The following is a 20097-nucleotide window of genomic DNA, read 5'->3' as shown; positions in this document are numbered from 1 at the left end:
ATAATTAATAAGTATTACCATTTTGACGTTGCGATATTGACAATATTTGTTTATTCGATTGTTTGTTAACTTTCTACAAATAATTTATACATTTTGGCACTCCCGGTATAAAGTCTGAATCAATAGCAACATTCAAAGACCATTGTTGTTACGATTTCGATTAAAATTAAATAATTATAAACATTTTTCGAAAGCGTTCATGCGAGAGAGAACACACTAATGTGCAACAATGATAGAGCTATGCGCATAGTGCGAGAGAGAACGCAACAGTGTTTACTTTATGTCTCTCTTTCTGAATGTATATGTGCGTTTTCAATAGTTCACTTTCTATACTAGGATCTTTAGTATGAACCACCCTAGGATAATGGCTTTGTACTTGCTTGTACCTCATAATAAATAACGACGATAACTATCATTTCGTATCTCAATTTCCCATAGAGTTTACAATACAGTTTTTACAACTTTGTGCATATTGTAATCTTTACCCATCTCTTTGTGTATACTCCTTAATGATTCCATGACAGTCAAGTAGTCAATTCAGTAACTGCCAGTAACCACCAGTAACCATGCATGCATTCAATCTGGTTCAACCAATCATAAGAAAGCAACCAAATTCGTTATTTTAAAACAGAAGACGGGAAGAGGTACACGACATTTGTTATAAGAATTGTAATTTCTGTTTTTGTTGTAAGTATTTAATTTAGTATTGTCAAATTTACATGGTGTAAATAATTAGAATATAATGAATGTACATAATTACTTTTAGAAATATTTAGTCGTATACAAAGTTCCTGAACCATTTTCTCGACAGATTGACCATTTGTGTGTCGAAGTCTGCGGTATTCAGCATTACAGGTAACAGAGGTCATTTATTTAACATTTTCATGTTACAAAAACGACTTTAAAATGTAATAAAAATTTTTTTATAAGTTAAAATGCTTTTCGACTAAAATAAAAAAATTAAATTCATACGATTTATATTTTTAGAAATAAAAATTCATTTGTACATCCCCTGTTCTCATAAATATAATTAAAAATCATTTTTGCAGCGACCTGTAATTAAATATTGAATTTTCTAGATTTTTAATTATATAATGTTTTGTAAATACATTTTTCCATGATATTCACATTATTTCTAATTGCAGGTAGTACTTGGCAGCTTCAGCGATGCTAAAAAACAGAAATACAAATTCTCAACCACAACGAATAATTCCAGAAGTGTGTAACAATTTTAAACAACTACAGATATCTAAAGTGCCATCAGTATTAAGTGAAAATATATCAAATAATACTGAAAAATTAGATAGTGCTTATTTAACAAAGAATAAAGAAGTTGAAGACAACGCAAAAAAGTCCACAGAATTGATGCCACCACCTAAATTACCTTTATATTCTAAAACAGTAGCACATATATCAAATAAGATTGATGATGGAAATGATAAGGAAAATAAAAATAACAAGAACATAGATGCTGAGAAAAACAAAGAACAGAACAATGGGAACCATAAATATCAAAATGAAAAGAAATGGGTATTATCAGATTTTGATATTGGCCGTCCATTAGGAAAAGGAAAGTTTGGAAATGTTTACCTGGCAAGAGAAAAGAAGTCAAAATTTATTATTGCTATGAAAGTGTTATTTAAAGCTCAGATACAGAAGGCTGATGTAGAACACCAAGTTAGAAGAGAAATAGAAATTCAGACACACTTGAGGTAATATTCTGATTATTTATAATATACAAGGAATATTAATAGTTACTTATCTTTTAAATACAGGCATCCAAATATTTTAAAAATGTATGGGTATTTCCATGATGACAAGAGGGTGTACTTAATTTTAGAATATGCTCCAAATGGAGAATTATTTAAAGAGTTAAATGCCCAACCAGAGAAACGTTTTGATGAAGTTAGAACAGCAACTTACATATCTCAGTTAGCAGATGCATTAAAGTATTGTCACAGTAAAAAAGTCATACATCGTGATATTAAACCTGAAAATTTATTGCTTGGAATAAAAGGTGAATTAAAAATGGCAGATTTTGGATGGTCTGTTCATGCACCTTCTTCCAGGAGAAACACTCTATGTGGCACTTTAGATTATTTGCCACCTGAAATGGTTGTTGGAAAAACACATGATCACACTGTGGATTTATGGGGACTTGGAGTTCTTTGTTATGAATGTTTAGTTGGTACTCCACCGTTCTTAGCTCAAACCTATGATGAAACCTATGTAAAAATCAAGAAAGCCCAATATAAATTTCCAGACTATGTTAGCGAAGGTGCTAGAGATTTAATATCTAAGGTGAGCTATTTTTCTTTGTCTTCAAAAGTTTAAAATATCTTCACTAAAAATGAATAAGTTAAATATAAATTATTATTTATTAAATAAGAATCTTGTAATAATTATTTATTTTTAATGTTCTTTCTTTTCCAGTTATTAGTTGTTCATCCAGATCGAAGGTTGCCGCTAGAGGATGTATTAAAACATCCATGGATTATACAAAATCGAACTACAGAACCACATGTTCAGTGATAAAGTAGTAAATTTTAATGTGATTTTTTATTAGAAATCACTAGAATTACTTTTATTACAACGAACTGTATTCATACCTTATGGAATATGTTATACTATTATAATATGAGATGGGTATATATATATATTCTTTAGGGTGTACATTTAACTAATTATTCTATTTTTATTTAACGGAACTGTTATTTTTAAAAGTATAAACTTAATATAAAATTAGCATTTACGACTTATTAGTTTCTTAAATTTAATGAAATTTAATACAGAATTCAACTTGGACCATTTATTTGTACCAAACTGAAATGTAAGTAACTGTTTGGAATGAAAAAGATGTGATACATGACAAAATTGTGAAATATTAAACTTTTTTAATATCAATAAAATTTGTTTAATAAAAAGAAAGAACTATTTATGAACACAATAGCAAATGATTTATTGTGAAGGATTTTACTGGAACTTATAGTTTTATAGGTAGAAATGGACAGAAGTTTATTTGATGATGATGAATAGAAACTTTATATAAAGATTTATTCGCAACGTTTATTTAATTAAAAAGTTATTTAGGTAAATTGTCATTCATTCAATATGAAATTTATTTTGATGTACAATTCGGATTTTTACTTTTATCGAAGATATATTGGATCAACGGGGCTGTATCTTTTATTCTTTATTTATTATTCATAACCTAGATTACAGACAAACGCCAAACTTATAACAGATTTGAATTTGAACTCATTGGCGTAAAGTAATTTGGATACTTTTTTCAACCGAGAGTCGCGCAAAATTAGAATAATATCACGTTGCAATTGCATATTAATGCTATAATTAAATCAATAAGAGTAATCCTTTTTTCATATCCAATTGATACTCGTAAGTGCGAATCAATCTACAATGGAATACATCTATACAAGATAATGGGTTGCTCCATGTTTAAAAACTTATTGCACAGTTCTTGATTCCTAAAACATTTATGTTACTAAAAAAATTAAGTTCGATCGAGTGTTGTTATAAAGATAGAATATCGTTTGTTTTGTCGCCATGAAGGTAATGTAACTATTTAAGTTACTCAAGAATATATCGAACGTAAATTTTATTTAACTTTATAAAAATTTCATAATTACATTAATAGTTATGAAAAATTATTCAGACAGTTTTTGCAGCGCATTGTTTAATATTTGAAAAGAAGTATTTTTAGCTTTTACTTTTAAACTGTAAACCAGAATCTAATGTTACAACTACGTTTTTGCTCATCAAAGATGAACGCTAAAGTGCCTCAACTACAAAAATAAAGTCAAGGCAAATAGTGTACATTTTTTATATCAAATTCATCAATTTTAAAGAGTATTCTGTATTGGAAGATTTTTACGTAAACATTTAGTACTTTTATTTCACGTTTCCATGGGCTCCATAACTACATCCACTATAACTGCATCTGTCGGAGTTTCCATAAGAGTATCATCCGACTTCTTCTTAATTGAATATAATTTCTTCAGTTTTTCATAATGTTTGATATCCTGCAAGATGTAACATGTTCTTATATTTCTATTTCCAGACGAAAAAAGCATATTCAATTTTATTAATGACAGGTGATAATATTTACTTTTTCTTGTACAGATGGCCTTATTTTATCAAATGCAGACAAAATATGCCGCATAGAAATCTCTGATTGACCTGTATAATGTATATCCAATAATTCTCTTAATGCTTCTACTCCGGCTTCTCTGATCAAAGCTGCTAAATCTGCTCCAGTGTAACCATCGCACTTATTATTGTATCCTATTTGTTCAAGGTTTACATCTGCAGCTAATTTTGGTTTAGTTGCATTCTATAAATGTAAATATTTTTATGAAAAATATTAACTACTCAAGAACTTATGAGATTAATGATTGACGTATGAAGTACCTTTGTTAATGCTCTTAAAATATCGACGCGATCTGATGCAGTAGGTAAGTCAACATATAAAATTTTATCCAATCTTCCCGGTCTCAGAACTGCGGGATCAATAATATCAGGTCTATTGCTTGCAGCCATTAAAAATACTCCTTGACGGCCTTCTACTCCATCCATTTCTGTAAGCATTTGGTTAACAACACGAGAAGTAGCAGAATTATCACCCTCAGATCGTCTTGGACATAAAGCATCTAATTCGTCAAAAAATATAACACAAGGTGCAGAATTCCGTGCTCGGAGAAAACATTGTCGAACTGCTTTTTCACTTTCGCCAACATACTGAAATAAACAAAACAAAATATTTAATAATTGTACTTTACTTGATTTAATCCATAACGCGTTGTATTGCATCGTAGTGTTATGTATGACTATTTTAATTAATTAAATTATTACCATATTCAAAAGTTCTGGTCCTTTAACAGAAATAAAGTTGATTCCAGCTTCATTCGCAATAGCTTTGGCTATCAATGTTTTACCACAACCAGGTGGACCACATAATAATACTCCAGTGGGTGCTGTTAATCCTAAAGCTGTAAAATGTTCGGAATGCCGAACAGGAGCCTAGAATATTAAACAAAATAAAACGTAAAAAAAAAGTATTGTTTCATTAACACGTTTAAACATTCACGAAGATAAACGTAAATACACTTACTAATATTGCCATTTGTAATTCCTCTCTAATATCGCGTAGAGAACCGACATCGTCCCATGTAACATCAGGTACAGTTGCGAAACCTTCTCTTTTTGCTGATGGTTGAATAACGCGAAGTGCTGTTTCAAAATCACTGTGTTCGATGCGTAAATTTGTTAATCGTTCTGAGGGAATTGGTGGATCATTGCGTAGCCAAGTAAGTAACCCTGCTAAATCTGGGGACTTTGAGATTTCTTGTACATCCATCTCTACTGTCGCTTGTGGACTTTCGGGATTACTCGGTTTGTCTAACTTAGAAACGTTATTTTGCTCTGAGGTAGGCGATTCAACAGTTACTTCTTCGACTAAATTACCAGAGTTTTCAAAGTTCTGTGTTTCTTTTTCGGTGTCACTACTAACATCTCTTGTTTCCACTGATTTAGAATCTGGTTCTGATCTATTTAAATCTTCAAGGATCCTAAAAACAACAAATCAAAAAAGGTATAATTCATCATAGTGAATAAATTATTCTTTGAATATACATAAAATATTGAAAATAATTACCTATCTACTGCTGCCATAGCCGCTTCACGAATCAATGCAACTAAATCAGCCCCAACGAAACCTGGTGTAAGTGAAGCTATTGTAGATAAACTAACATTAGGAGCAAGTGCGACTTTTTCTGTGTGCACAGTTAAAATGTTCGTTCTTGCATCTCTGTCTGGTATTCCAAGACATACTTCATGATCAAAACGACCAGCTCTTCTCAATGCTGGATCTAATGAATCAGGCCGATTTGTTGCTCCAAGTACTAATACCCCAGTACCATTCTCTTTTAAACTCAATTCTATTAAACGAAGTATTAATGTTTTTCTTTTAATCAAACTGAAAATTAATATCATGTATGATTTAATAATAGTAATAATTTACCATCCAAACATGATAATAATTGCGCAACAATTCTCCTTTCCATTTCTCTCTGAGCGGTAGCTCTATGTGGTGCTATAGCATCGATTTCATCCAAAAAAATTACACAAGGTGAAAGTGCAAGAGCCTGATCAAACAATTCCCTTATCCGTGCTTCACTTTCACCTGATACTCCAGCCACTAGTTCAGGTGCAGCTACTTTTTTCAAAGGTATACCTAATTCCTAATGTCAAAAAAAAAAAAAAAAAAAAAAAAAACAATTACTAACTGTACAAAGTAGAATATACTTATTTACAATCAAAACTTACTCCTGCAATAGCATGACCTAATAATGTCTTTCCACATCCAGGTGGGCCATGAAGTAAAAATCCTCTTGGCGGTGATATCCCAAGCTGTTTAAAAATTTCTGGATGCTTTATGTGTGCAAGTAATTTACATACAGTTTTTAATACTTTATCACATCCTCCTATATTTGAAAATGTGACTTTTGGTTCAGAGAAAGGTGATACAGATACTCCTTTAATTTTCTTTGTATATATGTATTGACTATTGTCTGTATCATTATCCCGTTTTCGTTTTCTTGTGAAATGTTCTGTTGATGTAATCTGTCGCGTTTCTTTTGCAGGCTGCAAACATATATTGTACTTACATAATGTAAACTTAATATAGCATTCATTTATTAATGTTCTTGAGCTAGATAGTATCAAACAATAATAAATTTCAAAAATTTATTAAATATAAGAGGAAGGTTAAGATTTACTGTTTTTGATGATTCAATTTCTTTAGCAGGTTCTGGCTTTTCTACACATGAAGATGGACCAGCCATTTCCTGTAGACCCTTTTCTGTAGCCTCGGATTCATTTGTTTTATTACAAGAATTTGATTCCACTTTGCTTGCATCATCATCACTACTAATATCTATCAGCTCTTTGTCACTAGAATTTCCATTCTGCTTGTTCTGTGACATTTTATACATTTTTAACAGTATACCACTCATAGTATTTCGAGTATCTGACTAAAACCAATAACTATCTTTTAAAACCTGCTGTTATAAATAATATTCAAATAACATGTACATAAATACTTCAACATCGACTTCATCTTCATCATCTTCATCGTCGCAAGCAGACCAATCTCGAGCACAATATTTGTTTGCAAACATTTCTGTAAGTTCATCATACGCTGTGCGTACTAAAGCCCTAAAGGGACCCCGCTTCTTTAATCGATAATCACGATACTTTTTTTGTAAAGCATCTGCCATTTCATTCACATCGATGTAGACTTTACTTTCATTTTCATGCATGTACTGCAAAATAAAAAGATCCAATTATTGTAAGTTTACACAGTTATAGATATTACAAGATATAATACTACCTAACATATCAAACATTGAATGAAAAATCATAATCAACCTAATGAAACTAAAACATATCTTGCAAATAGCAAAATAAATAAATTATTTTATTTTCAAATTGGGGCCATTATAATTAACATAAATACTATTTTATTTACATTCGCTTCAACATTTGCTATTCGAAATAGTACTAAATTTGTTAATTACAGTAGTATTTAGAAATAATCACGTCCGTTACGTATATGACAACAGAAACATTTAATGAACGTTTTAAATAGCTTCTAAATTTGCCATGTTGCTTATAATTGTCAAATATAAATTTACCGCGCAAAGTACGCATTACAGGCATACAGGTTTTACGTATAATCGAGTAAGATAACTTAATGTTAGACAAATAGCGAATTACCGTTTGCACGCGTGAAATTAATAACTGATCCCGTAGAAATCTGTGAGAGTTATCAATTTTGTGTTTATTATTCATGGTCTTCGATTTATAATCTCCGCTAGATCCTTGTAGCGGAATAATATCAATCGACGAATTCAATTTCCCAACCTTCTGCATTTTTCTTATATCAGAAGACATGAAGCCACTTTCATATGGATCAAATAACCATTAGATTTTTATCCTCGTTTCCTTATATCTTCCAATACGAGTTATCATACAAACACTAAAGTTCATTCACTATTTCATTTCTCAAACTAGATACGAGAAAGAATGCAACGTGCACACATGCAAACATGAATAATTTCGACGACGAGTAATATTGAAAGTAGTTGAAAGCTAGAAGTAAGGAAAATAACATAGAGTGAAACATATATACAAATTGTTTTTCGATGAATTTGTTGCATATCAACGGAAATTATTAAATTGTTTGCTCTGCAATGTATTATATTACAAGATGGTAAAAAAATGTAAATTTAATTGTTTATTTTATATAAAATATCATTATGTTATAAGAGTGACTCGTATGAAGCGTTTCAAGCTACTATACATATACGTATATATAAATGATCAAAGTACTAATACAATTTTTTCATGAAAGTTTTAACGTCAATTTTTCAATTATTGTTGCGTTTTCTTATGAAATTTCAACCTTGAGATGGAAATCGACCTGCAAAAGTTCTTCAGCCATGTTACTTTGATCAATCTTTAGCGCTATGTTACTACGTATAACAATCATTTACCATAGACATAAAAATATAAAGATAGAGCATAAGTTATCAAAGTTTCATATATACATACTTTTTTGTCAATATAATGTACATAGAGTTATAAAATAGTTAATTGTCATTTAACATAAATAGTAATTTATGTAAATTCTATTCAATTGGTATGTAGTATTGGGGAATAATCTCATGGAAAACGGCCCTACGGTATAGACATATATAGTGATAAACAAAGGAAATTGCAGTTAACATGCAGCGCACTGCAACGGTAGATTTTAGAAGTATACCCGGTTGAATTTTTATGGTCATTGATGGTCTTCCTTCATCATATGAAATGAAATATCCAATGAAATGATCGTTTCATCGGAGTTGACGTTGGTCGACGTCAAGATATTTGATTTTGTTGGATATGAGCAATATATTTATTATTTTACAAAAAAGTAGAATTTAAAATAAGCTTTCGCTAATTGTTACTTATTGGAATAAATTGTTTTTGTTAGTCGTTGTTGTATAGAAGAAATTAGAAATAATGAGGTTGCCATTCTGAAACTGGATACAGCAAGTGTAGTATGGTGGACCTTTAATTCGAATAATACATATTATACTTGACTCGATTTGACTTTCGGTGACACAAATAATGGCCAGTCCACGGACTCGAAGAGTTCTAAGTGAACTTAAACCTAAGGATGAAAATAATGTAATTTATTCAAATAGTTCTATTACTACTATACCATATGTTGATCTAATTGCATCTCATAATTTTACAGAGATGCTTTGAATGTGGTACACATAATCCTCAATGGGTTTCTGTTACATATGGTATATGGATTTGTCTTGAATGTTCAGGCAAACACAGGGGACTAGGTGTCCATTTGTCATTTGTTCGATCAATTTCTATGGATAAATGGAAAGATTTAGAATTGGAAAAAATGAAAGTTGGTGGAAATAAAAATGCTCGTGAATTCTTTGAATCACAGCCAGATTGGGACGATAGTATGTCTATATCACAAAAGTATAATACAAAAGCAGCAGCATTATATAGAGATAAGGTAAACACATTTTATTATTAAGTATAGTTTTACATCTCATTATTATATGTTACAGTTTATTTTCCTTTCAAGTTACAAAGAAGAAAGATAATAAGATTTTAATGTTTTACAATATTTCAAGTTATAGTTTTTAATTGTTTTTCTCAAATAATTTAATGTTTGATTTGTACAACATTTTAAAACTATTAATTCAATATGTTCAATAAAATTCATAAAAACCATATAATTGAATATGATAATGTGTTAGAATAGAAGCTATATTTTGTATAAATAATTATATATATAACTATTAGATTGCAGCGTTAGCTCGTGGACAAAATTGGAGTCCCACTAACTCTACAGCTAAAGATTTCCAGCCTTCAACATATTCAGGAAGCCAACAAGATTATACATCATATCAAAGTGATGTGTCGAGTTCTTATCAAAATTTTAATTCAAACAGTTGTAAATCTCAAACAGAAGCCTTCTTTGCTAGGAAACAAAATGAAAATGCCAATCGCCCTGAGTAAGTATAAATTTTCACATTGACTAGTTTACATGGTTCAAATTAATATATTAGCATATTAATTTATTGACATTTATATAAATTACAAACGTGATTACATTTAGCATAATTGACAATAAATAATTACACTTATTTACAATGCAATAATATATACATTCATAAAAATTTACACAGTAATGTTCCACCTAATCAGGGTGGTAAGTATGGAGGATTTGGTTATCAAATGGACCCACCACCTAGAAGCTCATCACAAGAATTTTTTGACACTGCAGTTTCTTCATTAGCAAGTGTAAGATAACTATTTTTGTATCATATTTTATAGATATATAGATATAGGTATCCTATTTAAATGGGTACATTTAATTGTTTATATTATGTAGCAATATGTAAAACAACTATTCAGTACAAAGCAAATTATATAAACATAATTTGTGGGATGATATTTTAGGGATGGTCAATGTTTTCTTCATCTGCATCAAAGATAGCAAGTAAAGCTACAGAAAATGCTATTAGAATTGGAGAACTAGCAACACAGAAGGTAAACATAATACATTTTAAGTGAACAAATATTTTGGTTTTAACAAAATTGTTGTAACTCTTATTTAATTATATAAATGATTTATAGTATTTGCATACTATTTGTTGCAAATTCGTTATGTTTTATTTGATTATGCTTTAGTGATTTTATTTTTTTTTAGATTTATTTATTATTAAATAGTATTTTTCACTTATGCTTTGATTTTTCGTTTCGTTTCATTATGTTTTTGCTAGGTTCGTGAGGGTACTTTGTTGGAAGATGTTGGAGCTCAGGTTAATAGTTTAGCTGCAAAGGTAGATAGTTGAATATTGAATATTTTTATTATTAATGACACACGTTGATTAGATATTTTTACATTTTGTAGTACAATTAACAGATTGTCATTCCTTTTACAATTAAATATTAAATACACAGGTTGGAGATTTGGGAAGAAAAGGATGGGGTGATATTGGAGGAACAAATTCGATTGAACAAAATCTATATAATTCAAAACAAAATTATCAGAGTTCTTCTTCTGTTTATCAAAATAGTGAAGTCCAATCATATTCTACTGAAAAAACATCTTTAATGAAAACATCACAGTCAAAGTAAGTTAGCTATTTTGTTTATCATATGTAGAAAGTTTAATACGTATATGTATGTCATAAATTAACATGAGGAATTTGAGGATTTAATTCTCATTTTCTTACATATAATTTATTAACATAAAACACATAAGTTTATTACATTTCAGAACTAATGTATCACCTACAAATTCTTCCAATTGTGAGTGGGATTGGGGTAGTGATACAAAACAAAGTAATGAAAAGATAACAGACATTAAACCAACTATGAGGAAATCTAAAGACAAAGTAAAGGAAGAAGCTTTAATCAACTTTGGTACTGATAATCATACACCTAGTTGGGATCCAAAATTGGAGGATGACGCATGGGAAATATTAAAAAATTAATCATTATTGAATAATTAGGTAATTCTTATCGAAGTTCAAGATCTTCAAATGATTTCTCTATCATATAGATTTTGAATTCATATAATGTAATATAATGACAATTATTAAAGTGAAAATATTTTTATTCAATACTCCACCTTTTTGCCATGAAAAATGTACGCTGGTACATTCTATGAGACACTTGATGTTCATTTACGAGTAATATGCGTACGTACTTCAAGCATTTGAGAAAATGTATGGAATACGCTCAAGAACTTTAAGTGCTGTACTGTCAATGTACACTAAATTGTAAAGGTTTATTAGCATTTACTTATACGCTGTTTCTGCTCAGTTTTGTTTACCTATGTATTTACTATACCTTCAAACTATTACTAGGTTTATTAAAACTCATTTTTTTAATACATAAATATAAAATTACTTTACTTTTCATGTATCGTACAAATGAATTTTGTGTAATTATTATTTATAGTTATTACAACAATTACTCATATTAGAAAATATTTTAATACAGTATATTATCATCTTAAGAACTAGGCCTGTACTAGTTGGATCCTGAATACATTCGCCGCCATGTCGGTACCACTAACATCAAATGAATCAGTTATCATATATTACCATTTATATATCTGTAAGACTATAATTATGATTGATAACGAAATAACACACAAAGTATCAAATGTATTAATAAGCATTAGCGAACATAATTTCATTTAGTTTCATATTCCAATCAAGTTCTATAAACTACGTGTTCTAAATGAGGGAAATCAATTATAATGGAGTTAGAACAATGCAAAATCCCCTTGTATGAGAACGTATGAACGTGTTAATGTAAACGTTTGGTACAGGTATCAATATCTCTAGTATATCTTGTATATATTCGTGAGAATTAATCTTTAATATAAAATATTTTTAACAGAAACAGATCTGTGCCTTGTAGAATAATTTCAATTTACTTTACTATTAAAAATTCATAACTGTTCGTATTGTGTTATCAGCTTTTCCTTATATTGGTTAACAAATTTATTACAGACTTATATACAGATTGTTCCCAAAATATATGGTCAAACTTTACCAACCTTACTTTATTCTTGTCCTTTAGCAAGAAAACGTAAAAATAACAATACATTTTCTCTAAATTTCATTAAAATTAATATGTACCACTTCATGTTCTACATGTTCAAGTTTGTTCAAATCTTGGAATTCACTAATATAGATTTTAAAAGAATTGGTAGCATATACTGATAAAATTTGGCTGTTTTAGGAACATGTTACATAGATATGTACATTTATTACAGTAAAAACTTATTAAACAGTATTGTTGTACATAAATATATACTAACTAAAATTATAATTTTACCACGAATGTACATTTTTCCCTGGATATACTTTCTTTATGTTTATTCTATTGTAAGCTCTTCCAACATATTCCCAAAGTTCTTTCTGACATTTTGGCCACGATTTGTTTTCAACTTTTGATAAAGAAGAACAAAGCATATTCCTATCTTTTCGTGATAGATCAAAAAATGATGTTTGCTCAAGACATGAGTGATAAAGAAACTTATAAATTGCTCTAAAATAGAAAAAGTATAGTTATGTTATTATTTGTTGTGATTGCAATACATTGACAAAGTTTTTGCTCCTAGTGAATAGCAATGCAAACGATAAAAATGACCCATACTTAAAATCATAGCCTTCTACTTCAGATGGTGATGGGTGATTTTCAAATAATTGTATAAATAATAGTGCTTCTGGTATGAGACTATCGCCAGGTTTGTATGAACCACAATTCAACCAATTGTTTAACAGTTCATTTTCTTGTAATTCTTCTGCCATCCCTGAATATTCTGCAATCTTTGATTTAATTGCCTCAGGAGGTATGTGTAGTAATGTATTTGATATAGCTGTGATATTTTCAGATCCATATTTCTTAAGAGCTTCTAATAATATTCTTTTATCCCTATTACTCCACTTAATACTTGACCTGGATTCATTTCTACTCTCTACTTCACTTTTATTGCTTATCTGCTCTTTCCTTTTCCGTAAATTTCTTTTCCTTTTGACAACATCCATTTTTAGATTCAACGACATGTAAATATTATATTATTCTATTTTGTTTTCCATTATATACCACAAAAAATGACAAAATGAAAATATTTGTCAAACTATATCGCCATAAAGTACATAAATAGTTAAGATCAGCAACGCGGCAACGCTATATAATATACTTTATTCAGTAAGATTATGGACCTAGTAACAACCTCAAATGCACGTGACTTACGACAGAGACGAAATGGCAAAGTGTTGTGTCTCTAATGTTATGCAAGGTACTACTTAAATATGATTACAATTCTATTATAAAAGAGTAATTACGAAAAAATATACAAAAACATCAAATAAAAATAATACAAATATCCACTATACGTCAGATTTACGTATACTCTTGGTCGGAGATAACGGACCAATGAACTTCGTCAAATCGATATTTAAACATTCTTTATTCATTGTAGCAATTTATCAATTTATTACACCAAGAATATTTGTAATTCTTTTCATTAGGTTTATTTAAGTTTTAGAAACCTAATTACTGGAAAAATGTTTGTATACATAAAAATGTAGGTATCAGACAATAAATGTTCATGTATTTTTAATACAATTGTTTTATTTACAGTAATAGTGTCTTCAATGTATGAGAGTAGAACCAATGTACATCACTTAAGTTTATAATTACAGGCTAACTTACCTAACATACTTTAAATGTTCTGTTGATGTAACACTACAAGCTTCTATATCTTTTTCATTTTTATATGATCAAATTTCAACATTTTTATTCTGCAAATAATTCCACAATCAAAGAAAAATATCAATTAGGAGAAGCTAGCCTTTAATAATAAAATCAAACTATAGGTTAATATGACATCATAAAGTTAGATGATACATAATGTACAGAATATACTTAAATAGTATATACATTTAGTTAAGCATCAAATATGTTTTAAAATAAGTCTTTTCTTCAACAAACATAAATATTTCCAATTTTTATCAGAAGTACGGATATTATACACATTTCGTATTAAAGGAAATAATATAGTAGCAATATTTGTTACATATCACCACTTTGTAAAAGTGCCATTTATCAATATTTAAAGCAATCAAAGTTTTCGTGGTCGTCCTCGCTTTCTCAGTGTAGTAATTTTGCTTGTCACTGATCTTGTAGTATGTAATTTTTTCTGAATATTTGCTATGGATTTTGTATTCTTTTGTATATTTCCATGTTGTTTTAAGTGTTGTACAAAACGTAGTCTAGATTTTATTAGTTTCTGGCACACGTGACACCTATGTATTCGATCTGTAAATATAATTTGTGATATATTGTTAGGGAACATCTAGTTATTAAAACATAATAATTATGAAAAGTTAAATGTGAAGAAATGATCAAAGTTAACCTATGAAAATAAAAATTTGTAAGAAAATACATGGCTTTGTATTAATTTACCAGATTTTTTTGTTCCATGTTGAAGACAATGTGCCATTAGTAAAGCAGCACTTGGAAACCATCTACCACAATCAGAACAACTTAGTTTTTTTACTTCCCAGGTACAATTTAGTCGTTGGCTCCTTTTTCTTTTAATTTTTTTAATCATAGTTAGTTGCTTTTTTGGCTCTACAGGCTCCTTCTTCTTTTCGACTTTTATGGATGGTTGTTCAACCGACGAGTCACTAAATCTACGTTTCTTCCGTTGAGAATGTTCTGAACGTACATGACGAGCTAAAGCTACCACCACATCGAATTTCGTCTGACATATTTTACAAGCATATTGTTTCTTAATCGTATTTTCGCCTGATCTATTTGCATGCTTTACTTTCTGTTCGTTAAACCGAATTGTATTTGATGGTGATTTTGAGCAAACTCGTAAATGGGTTTCTAAAGCTCTTTGTTGCCTGAAGTTCCTTGAACAATGTTCACATTGCAGTAACATTGTTTTTGAATTTGCCTGCTGAGATTCATCATCTGAATCTCCTACCATGATAATTTCGTTTTCTTTATCGCTAGAATATTTATCTTTAGTATCATCTATGGTTATCTCAACAACATCCCTTTTAGATTGCAGTATACTTTCTTCTTCGTCGACATCAATTTCGATAATTTCAACTTCTTTGTGTTTAATCCTTTTTAATCTTTTCGAGTCGGTATGTCTTTGACGATACCCAGAATGACCTACAACTCTTCTCTTTCGTTTTCCCCTTTTCCTAACATTGTTATCTTCCTCACACAAAAGAGACGCTGGTTGTATAATTATTTCCGAATCTTCACGATTCACGAAAATTAATTGTTGTTTCCGAGATCTTTTAGTTTTACATTGCATTTGTGTTGATTTCGGTGATGTACATTCAATGGAACCGTTTGATAGATCTAAGTTCGTAGTATTCGACATTGCATCCATAGTCGATTCCGCTAGTGTTTCTAGTTCTCCTTGATTTTCTATTAAATTTAACTTTCTCTCCATTAAAGTGTTGGAATTGTGATTAGACAAATTGGAATTTGAGTTCTGAGACAATGAATTTTCATAATTGATCTCTTTAATATTTGCGAAGTTATCATGGTTTCTACTGCCTTTTTTAGTTGGTTGCTTTTTCGATGATTTCGATTCGGCTGTTTTAAAATTTTTAAGAGTAGCCTGTATTTCGTCGAATGTTAGTTCAGAATCGGATTGATCACCCTCAAATAGAATATACTGTACTGTTGATTGTTCTATAATCTCATTATCACTCTCGTTGTCTTCCTGACAATCTTCAGAATTATCCATATTTACAGAACAATCATCCATCATTAAGTATGCTACATCTGTTTGTTTGTTATCAGATGAATACATAATGTTAGGAACTTCTTTTACATTTAAATTCAAATCAGAATCTTCTATCAAAGTTGAATTTTCTTCCCATGTATTTTCTTCTTTTTGTATCCTTCGAATTTCTCTTGATAAAATTCCATTTTCATTATGGAATGGTATGCGATTTGCTTGTTCACATTTGGGAAAAAACATTGGTGGTTGTGTAGTCAATAATTGTTTTTTTATTTGTGTTGGTTTCTTTACAGTTCTAACAGCACCTTCTCCTATTAATCTTTCAACATCTGCTTTCATAAGAAACTGAAAATTTGTTGGAGGTTCACCAGATTCATCATACATTGCTACAGCAAAAATTTCATCGGAATCTTCAACTGCATACAGTGCTAGTTGTTGACCAGCGGCAGTTACAAATGTAGCAATTGTTTCTTCATCTCCATATTGATCGTCGCATGTTATTTTATTATAAGCTATTTCAGGGTCGCTATCCTCTGTCTCTGATAACAATATTTCATGTTTATAGCTATGATTTCGAAGCCACTTTTGTTTATTTATATTACTTCTTGATAATGACATAGATTCGTCAACATATTCAACAGGCATTGTTGTTTCTATACTTGCTTCAAAATATTCTTTTGGTTCACAAATAGTTCCTTCAGAGATTTGTTGATTTATGTCCATATTTTCATCAACAACTATTTCTTCACCAACAACCTATACACATTATCCATAATCAATGTTAAAGTAAATACAAAATTTAAGTAAAACATATAATTCACACAAAGAATATTGTTTAAATTTGTTTAAATATGTATGTTGAAGTATTCAATATTCTGTTACCAGTGTTTCTTCTATGTGTTCATATTTAGGTAGAACCATAAACTCTGTTGAACTCTCTTCAATCGTACATGGTGTTTGTATGATTTCTTTAGAAACCATTTTTTTGTATCTATCATCATTCATAAATGACATATTTTTGTACTGTATTTTCTATCCATCAATATCACACATTTTCAGATAATGTGTACAGACGTTGATAAAATGTAATCCCTAAAAAATAAAATTAGAAAAAATACATTCGATAACAAATTCGTGCTGATAGACTAATGATTGAACATTATCGAGGTCACTTAATATACAAGAATACTTTGTTAAAATATTGACTGATATTTGCTTAGGGTTATGCTCGTCGCAACAGTCAAGATTTGCAAGTTAATAACATCAAAACCTAATTAAATGTAAAATCTACTTTATATTTAATGAAAATCAATATGTATTACGAGTAGTCATATTTATAGCTGTATTCGGTAAAAAAAATACACAATAATCTTTTGCGAGTTTCAAATTCCATAACATCATAACCCAAATGATATAATTAATAACGGTAATTCTAGAACGTATATTTAATTCTGCGAGAATTCTTTAACAATCACTGAATTCTGTGTTTTACATATCAAAATATAGAACAATGGATAAAACTATTAGATTTAACACAAGCTTCCGTTTCCCACTTTACGACATACATAATATATTAGATGCACAGGCACACAGAACTTATGTTACTTATGCCTTATACACATGTGCAAAAACACAACTAAAAGCATACGGATAATACACGTTTACGTATATAGAAAAGTAGTTTTGAAGTTATTACACGTTTCTAGTCCACTATTTTATCAAGGAGTTTTGATTTGTTAACACGAGTGTCATTCTGTTTTTCTATGTAACTATATAATAGACGAAACAGTTAAAAATAACCATTTCGACAGAAATACAGCTGAATAAGTAAGAGGTACGTGTATGTGTACCTAATAAGGATTTTCAATAATATGGATTTCCACGTTTTATAATCGACTGTTAATGCCCATTATTTCTATCAAGTACACTATCGCTGTATCTTTTTTCGAAAGGTAATATTAGAAAGAGATAAGTTACGACAACGTTATGTTATGCTTCCTATAGTAAAACAATAGATTGTGGTCACATGGTCACAAAGCCACATGACTTGCAGCAGAATCTTATTGGTCCAGTGTTTTTAGTTGTCTTGTGGTGTAGCCCATAGTGTGTCAAGACCACAAATATTTATAAGATTCGACAAATGATCGAAAACTCGATATCAAGTTTTCTATTAAAAAATAATTGGAACTGTTAGAACCATCAACAGAAAGTAATAGTATTTCGCATTTTCGAATATAATTCATGAGTTGAACGTGTTGAAACGGCCATGTAGTAAATCAACTGGGTTTGTTACCAGAATTCATTGTCTCGTTAGATAAAATATAAACTTTATCACTATCCTCCCCAGTCCTTCTCCTATATTCATCAATTGGACAAGTTTGGCACGTGATGTCGTGTAACTTGAATCTATAGGTGTGACTTGTCAGCTGATGCACCTTCAGGAATCGTTGCATTCGACACAATTGTTTTGTTAAATCTTATCCGTTATTCTTATTCCTTTCGTAGTAATGGCTCTTCATTCTGCTGGAAAGGGCAAGCTTCTTGCAGTGATTGGAGATGAGGTAGATAAATTGTATATCAAATTACGTTTTACATTCGATGATTATTTATAATAGTATCATTTTAGGATACTTGTGTTGGATTCCTCTTGGGCGGAGTTGGCGAGATTAATAAACATCGTCAACCCAACTTTATGGTTGTAGATAAAAGTATGCACTGTTACATTTTATTTTATATAAAATTTTATTTAATCTTAATATCACAGTGTGTAAAATCATACCTGTATTACTTACAGATACAGCAGTAAGTGACATAGAAGATACATTTAAACGATTTATTAAACGAGATGATATTGATATTATACTTATCAACCAAAACGTAAGTTTTGCATGTATGTTACAATAATTATAATGTGTTACATTGCTCTATTTCGTTATTAAATAAACATTTTTGAAAGTTAACACTTTTCTAAGTTAACATTTTATGTACTTATTTCAGGTTGCAGAAATGATTCGTCATGTAATTGATAGTCATACGCAACCTATACCATCAGTCTTAGAAATTCCCAGTAAAGATCATCCATATGATGCCAGTAAAGACTCCATTCTAAGACGTGCCAAGGTAAGATTACATTTATAATGTAAATTATTAATTGGTATTTTACCATTAACACATTCAGGATTGATGACAACCTATGAGTGTGGTTCAGAATAAAATTTAAGAAATGTTGGTGACTCCTGAAGGGAGGTACCTGAATGTGTTAAATGCATATTAGAAATATTTATTGTATTTAAATCACTTGTTAGTTACTATTAACAAGTATTTTTATTAAGAAGAAGTAATTTGTTAACTAGTCTTTCTAATTTTACTTTGCAGGGAATGTTTAATCCAGAAGATATACACTAATCCATGTACATAAAATGTTGAGCCATATAAAAATATAAAAATGTATGACTTGTATGGCACTTATTAATCTCTGTATCTAATGTTACTGTGTTGTTATAGTTCACTTGTAAAAAATAGAAATATGTACAACATTCCACTATTTATTTTACATTTCAATATTTTACTTAATATTTCTTGTAAAATATGTGTATAAATTTTATCCTATGCAAATAGGTTGTATCGCTTATATCAACTTTAACTCATTCAGAATGAATAGTATACATTTATATTTGGCACCCAATTTAAATGTATTA

At 29.7% G+C, this 20097-nt stretch overlaps 6 protein-coding genes across 12 annotated transcripts; 3 read left to right on the top strand and 3 right to left on the bottom strand.

Moving 5' to 3' along the window:
* Positions 1–529: 529 nt before the first annotated feature.
* LOC128885925 (aurora kinase C-like) lies at positions 530–3321 on the top strand. 2 transcript variants are annotated; one of them, XM_054140315.1, is made up of 5 exons: positions 530–687; positions 767–855; positions 1146–1712; positions 1776–2301; positions 2434–3321. In XM_054140315.1, the coding sequence occupies exons 3-5, from the start codon at positions 1168–1170 to the stop codon at positions 2530–2532; spliced, it is 1170 nt and encodes a 389-aa protein (XP_053996290.1). In that variant the 5' UTR covers positions 530–687; positions 767–855; positions 1146–1167; the 3' UTR covers positions 2533–3321. The 2 variants fall into 2 exon arrangements, with proteins under 2 accessions (XP_053996290.1, XP_053996291.1); XM_054140316.1 differs by having other exon boundaries at positions 590–687; positions 812–855.
* A 278-nt stretch (positions 3322–3599) lies between these two features.
* Positions 3600–8135, bottom strand: LOC128885916 (nuclear valosin-containing protein-like). Its single transcript, XM_054140296.1, has 11 exons — positions 7795–8135; positions 7119–7340; positions 6795–7049; positions 6343–6660; positions 6038–6257; positions 5672–5954; positions 5129–5585; positions 4870–5037; positions 4429–4755; positions 4127–4351; positions 3600–4040 (listed from the first exon to the last, which is right to left on the bottom strand). Exons 1-11 carry the CDS (start codon positions 7969–7971, stop codon positions 3915–3917), a joined length of 2778 nt encoding a protein of 925 aa, XP_053996271.1. The 5' UTR covers positions 7972–8135; the 3' UTR covers positions 3600–3914.
* A 137-nt stretch (positions 8136–8272) lies between these two features.
* LOC128885923 (ADP-ribosylation factor GTPase-activating protein 1) lies at positions 8273–11726 on the top strand. 4 transcript variants are annotated; one of them, XM_054140312.1, is made up of 8 exons: positions 8273–8300; positions 9402–9604; positions 9898–10109; positions 10284–10398; positions 10558–10647; positions 10881–10940; positions 11062–11234; positions 11381–11726. In XM_054140312.1, the coding sequence occupies exons 1-8, from the start codon at positions 8288–8290 to the stop codon at positions 11595–11597; spliced, it is 1083 nt and encodes a 360-aa protein (XP_053996287.1). In that variant the 5' UTR covers positions 8273–8287; the 3' UTR covers positions 11598–11726. The 4 variants fall into 4 exon arrangements, with proteins under 4 accessions (XP_053996287.1, XP_053996286.1, XP_053996288.1 ...); XM_054140313.1 differs by lacking the exon at positions 8273–8300 and adding an exon at positions 8884–9252; XM_054140310.1 differs by lacking the exon at positions 8273–8300 and adding an exon at positions 8884–9252 and having other exon boundaries at positions 9323–9604.
* A 503-nt stretch (positions 11727–12229) lies between these two features.
* Positions 12230–14066, bottom strand: LOC128885931 (uncharacterized). The gene is made up of 2 exons (XM_054140323.1): positions 13276–14066; positions 12230–13167 (listed from the first exon to the last, which is right to left on the bottom strand). Exons 1-2 carry the CDS (start codon positions 13683–13685, stop codon positions 12951–12953), a joined length of 627 nt encoding a protein of 208 aa, XP_053996298.1. The 5' UTR covers positions 13686–14066; the 3' UTR covers positions 12230–12950.
* Positions 14067–14219: 153 nt separating this feature from the next.
* LOC128885918 (zinc finger protein 37 homolog) lies at positions 14220–18389 on the bottom strand. Of its 3 annotated transcripts, none has more exons than XM_054140302.1 (4): positions 18250–18389; positions 17282–17491; positions 15091–17155; positions 14220–14943 (listed from the first exon to the last, which is right to left on the bottom strand). In XM_054140302.1, exons 2-4 carry the CDS (start codon positions 17411–17413, stop codon positions 14747–14749), a joined length of 2394 nt encoding a protein of 797 aa, XP_053996277.1. In that variant the 5' UTR covers positions 17414–17491; positions 18250–18389; the 3' UTR covers positions 14220–14746. The 3 variants fall into 3 exon arrangements, with proteins under 3 accessions (XP_053996277.1, XP_053996276.1, XP_053996275.1); XM_054140301.1 differs by lacking the exon at positions 18250–18389 and adding an exon at positions 17965–18073; XM_054140300.1 differs by lacking the exon at positions 18250–18389 and adding an exon at positions 17722–17958.
* On the top strand, positions 18104–19940 carry LOC128885934 (V-type proton ATPase subunit F). The gene is made up of 6 exons (XM_054140325.1): positions 18104–18233; positions 18905–18960; positions 19026–19107; positions 19194–19276; positions 19397–19519; positions 19775–19940. The coding sequence occupies exons 2-6, from the start codon at positions 18907–18909 to the stop codon at positions 19802–19804; spliced, it is 372 nt and encodes a 123-aa protein (XP_053996300.1). The 5' UTR covers positions 18104–18233; positions 18905–18906; the 3' UTR covers positions 19805–19940.
* The last annotated feature ends 157 nt before the right edge of the window (positions 19941–20097 follow it).

The sequence above is a fragment of the Hylaeus anthracinus genome, unplaced genomic scaffold (genome assembly GCF_026225885.1).
Source record: "Hylaeus anthracinus isolate JK02 unplaced genomic scaffold, UHH_iyHylAnth1.0_haploid 11982, whole genome shotgun sequence".
NCBI classification, from domain to species: Eukaryota; Metazoa; Arthropoda; class Insecta; order Hymenoptera; family Colletidae; genus Hylaeus; species Hylaeus anthracinus.
Note: the sequence above shows the minus strand (reverse complement) of the source record. Positions and strands in the feature narration are given on the sequence as shown.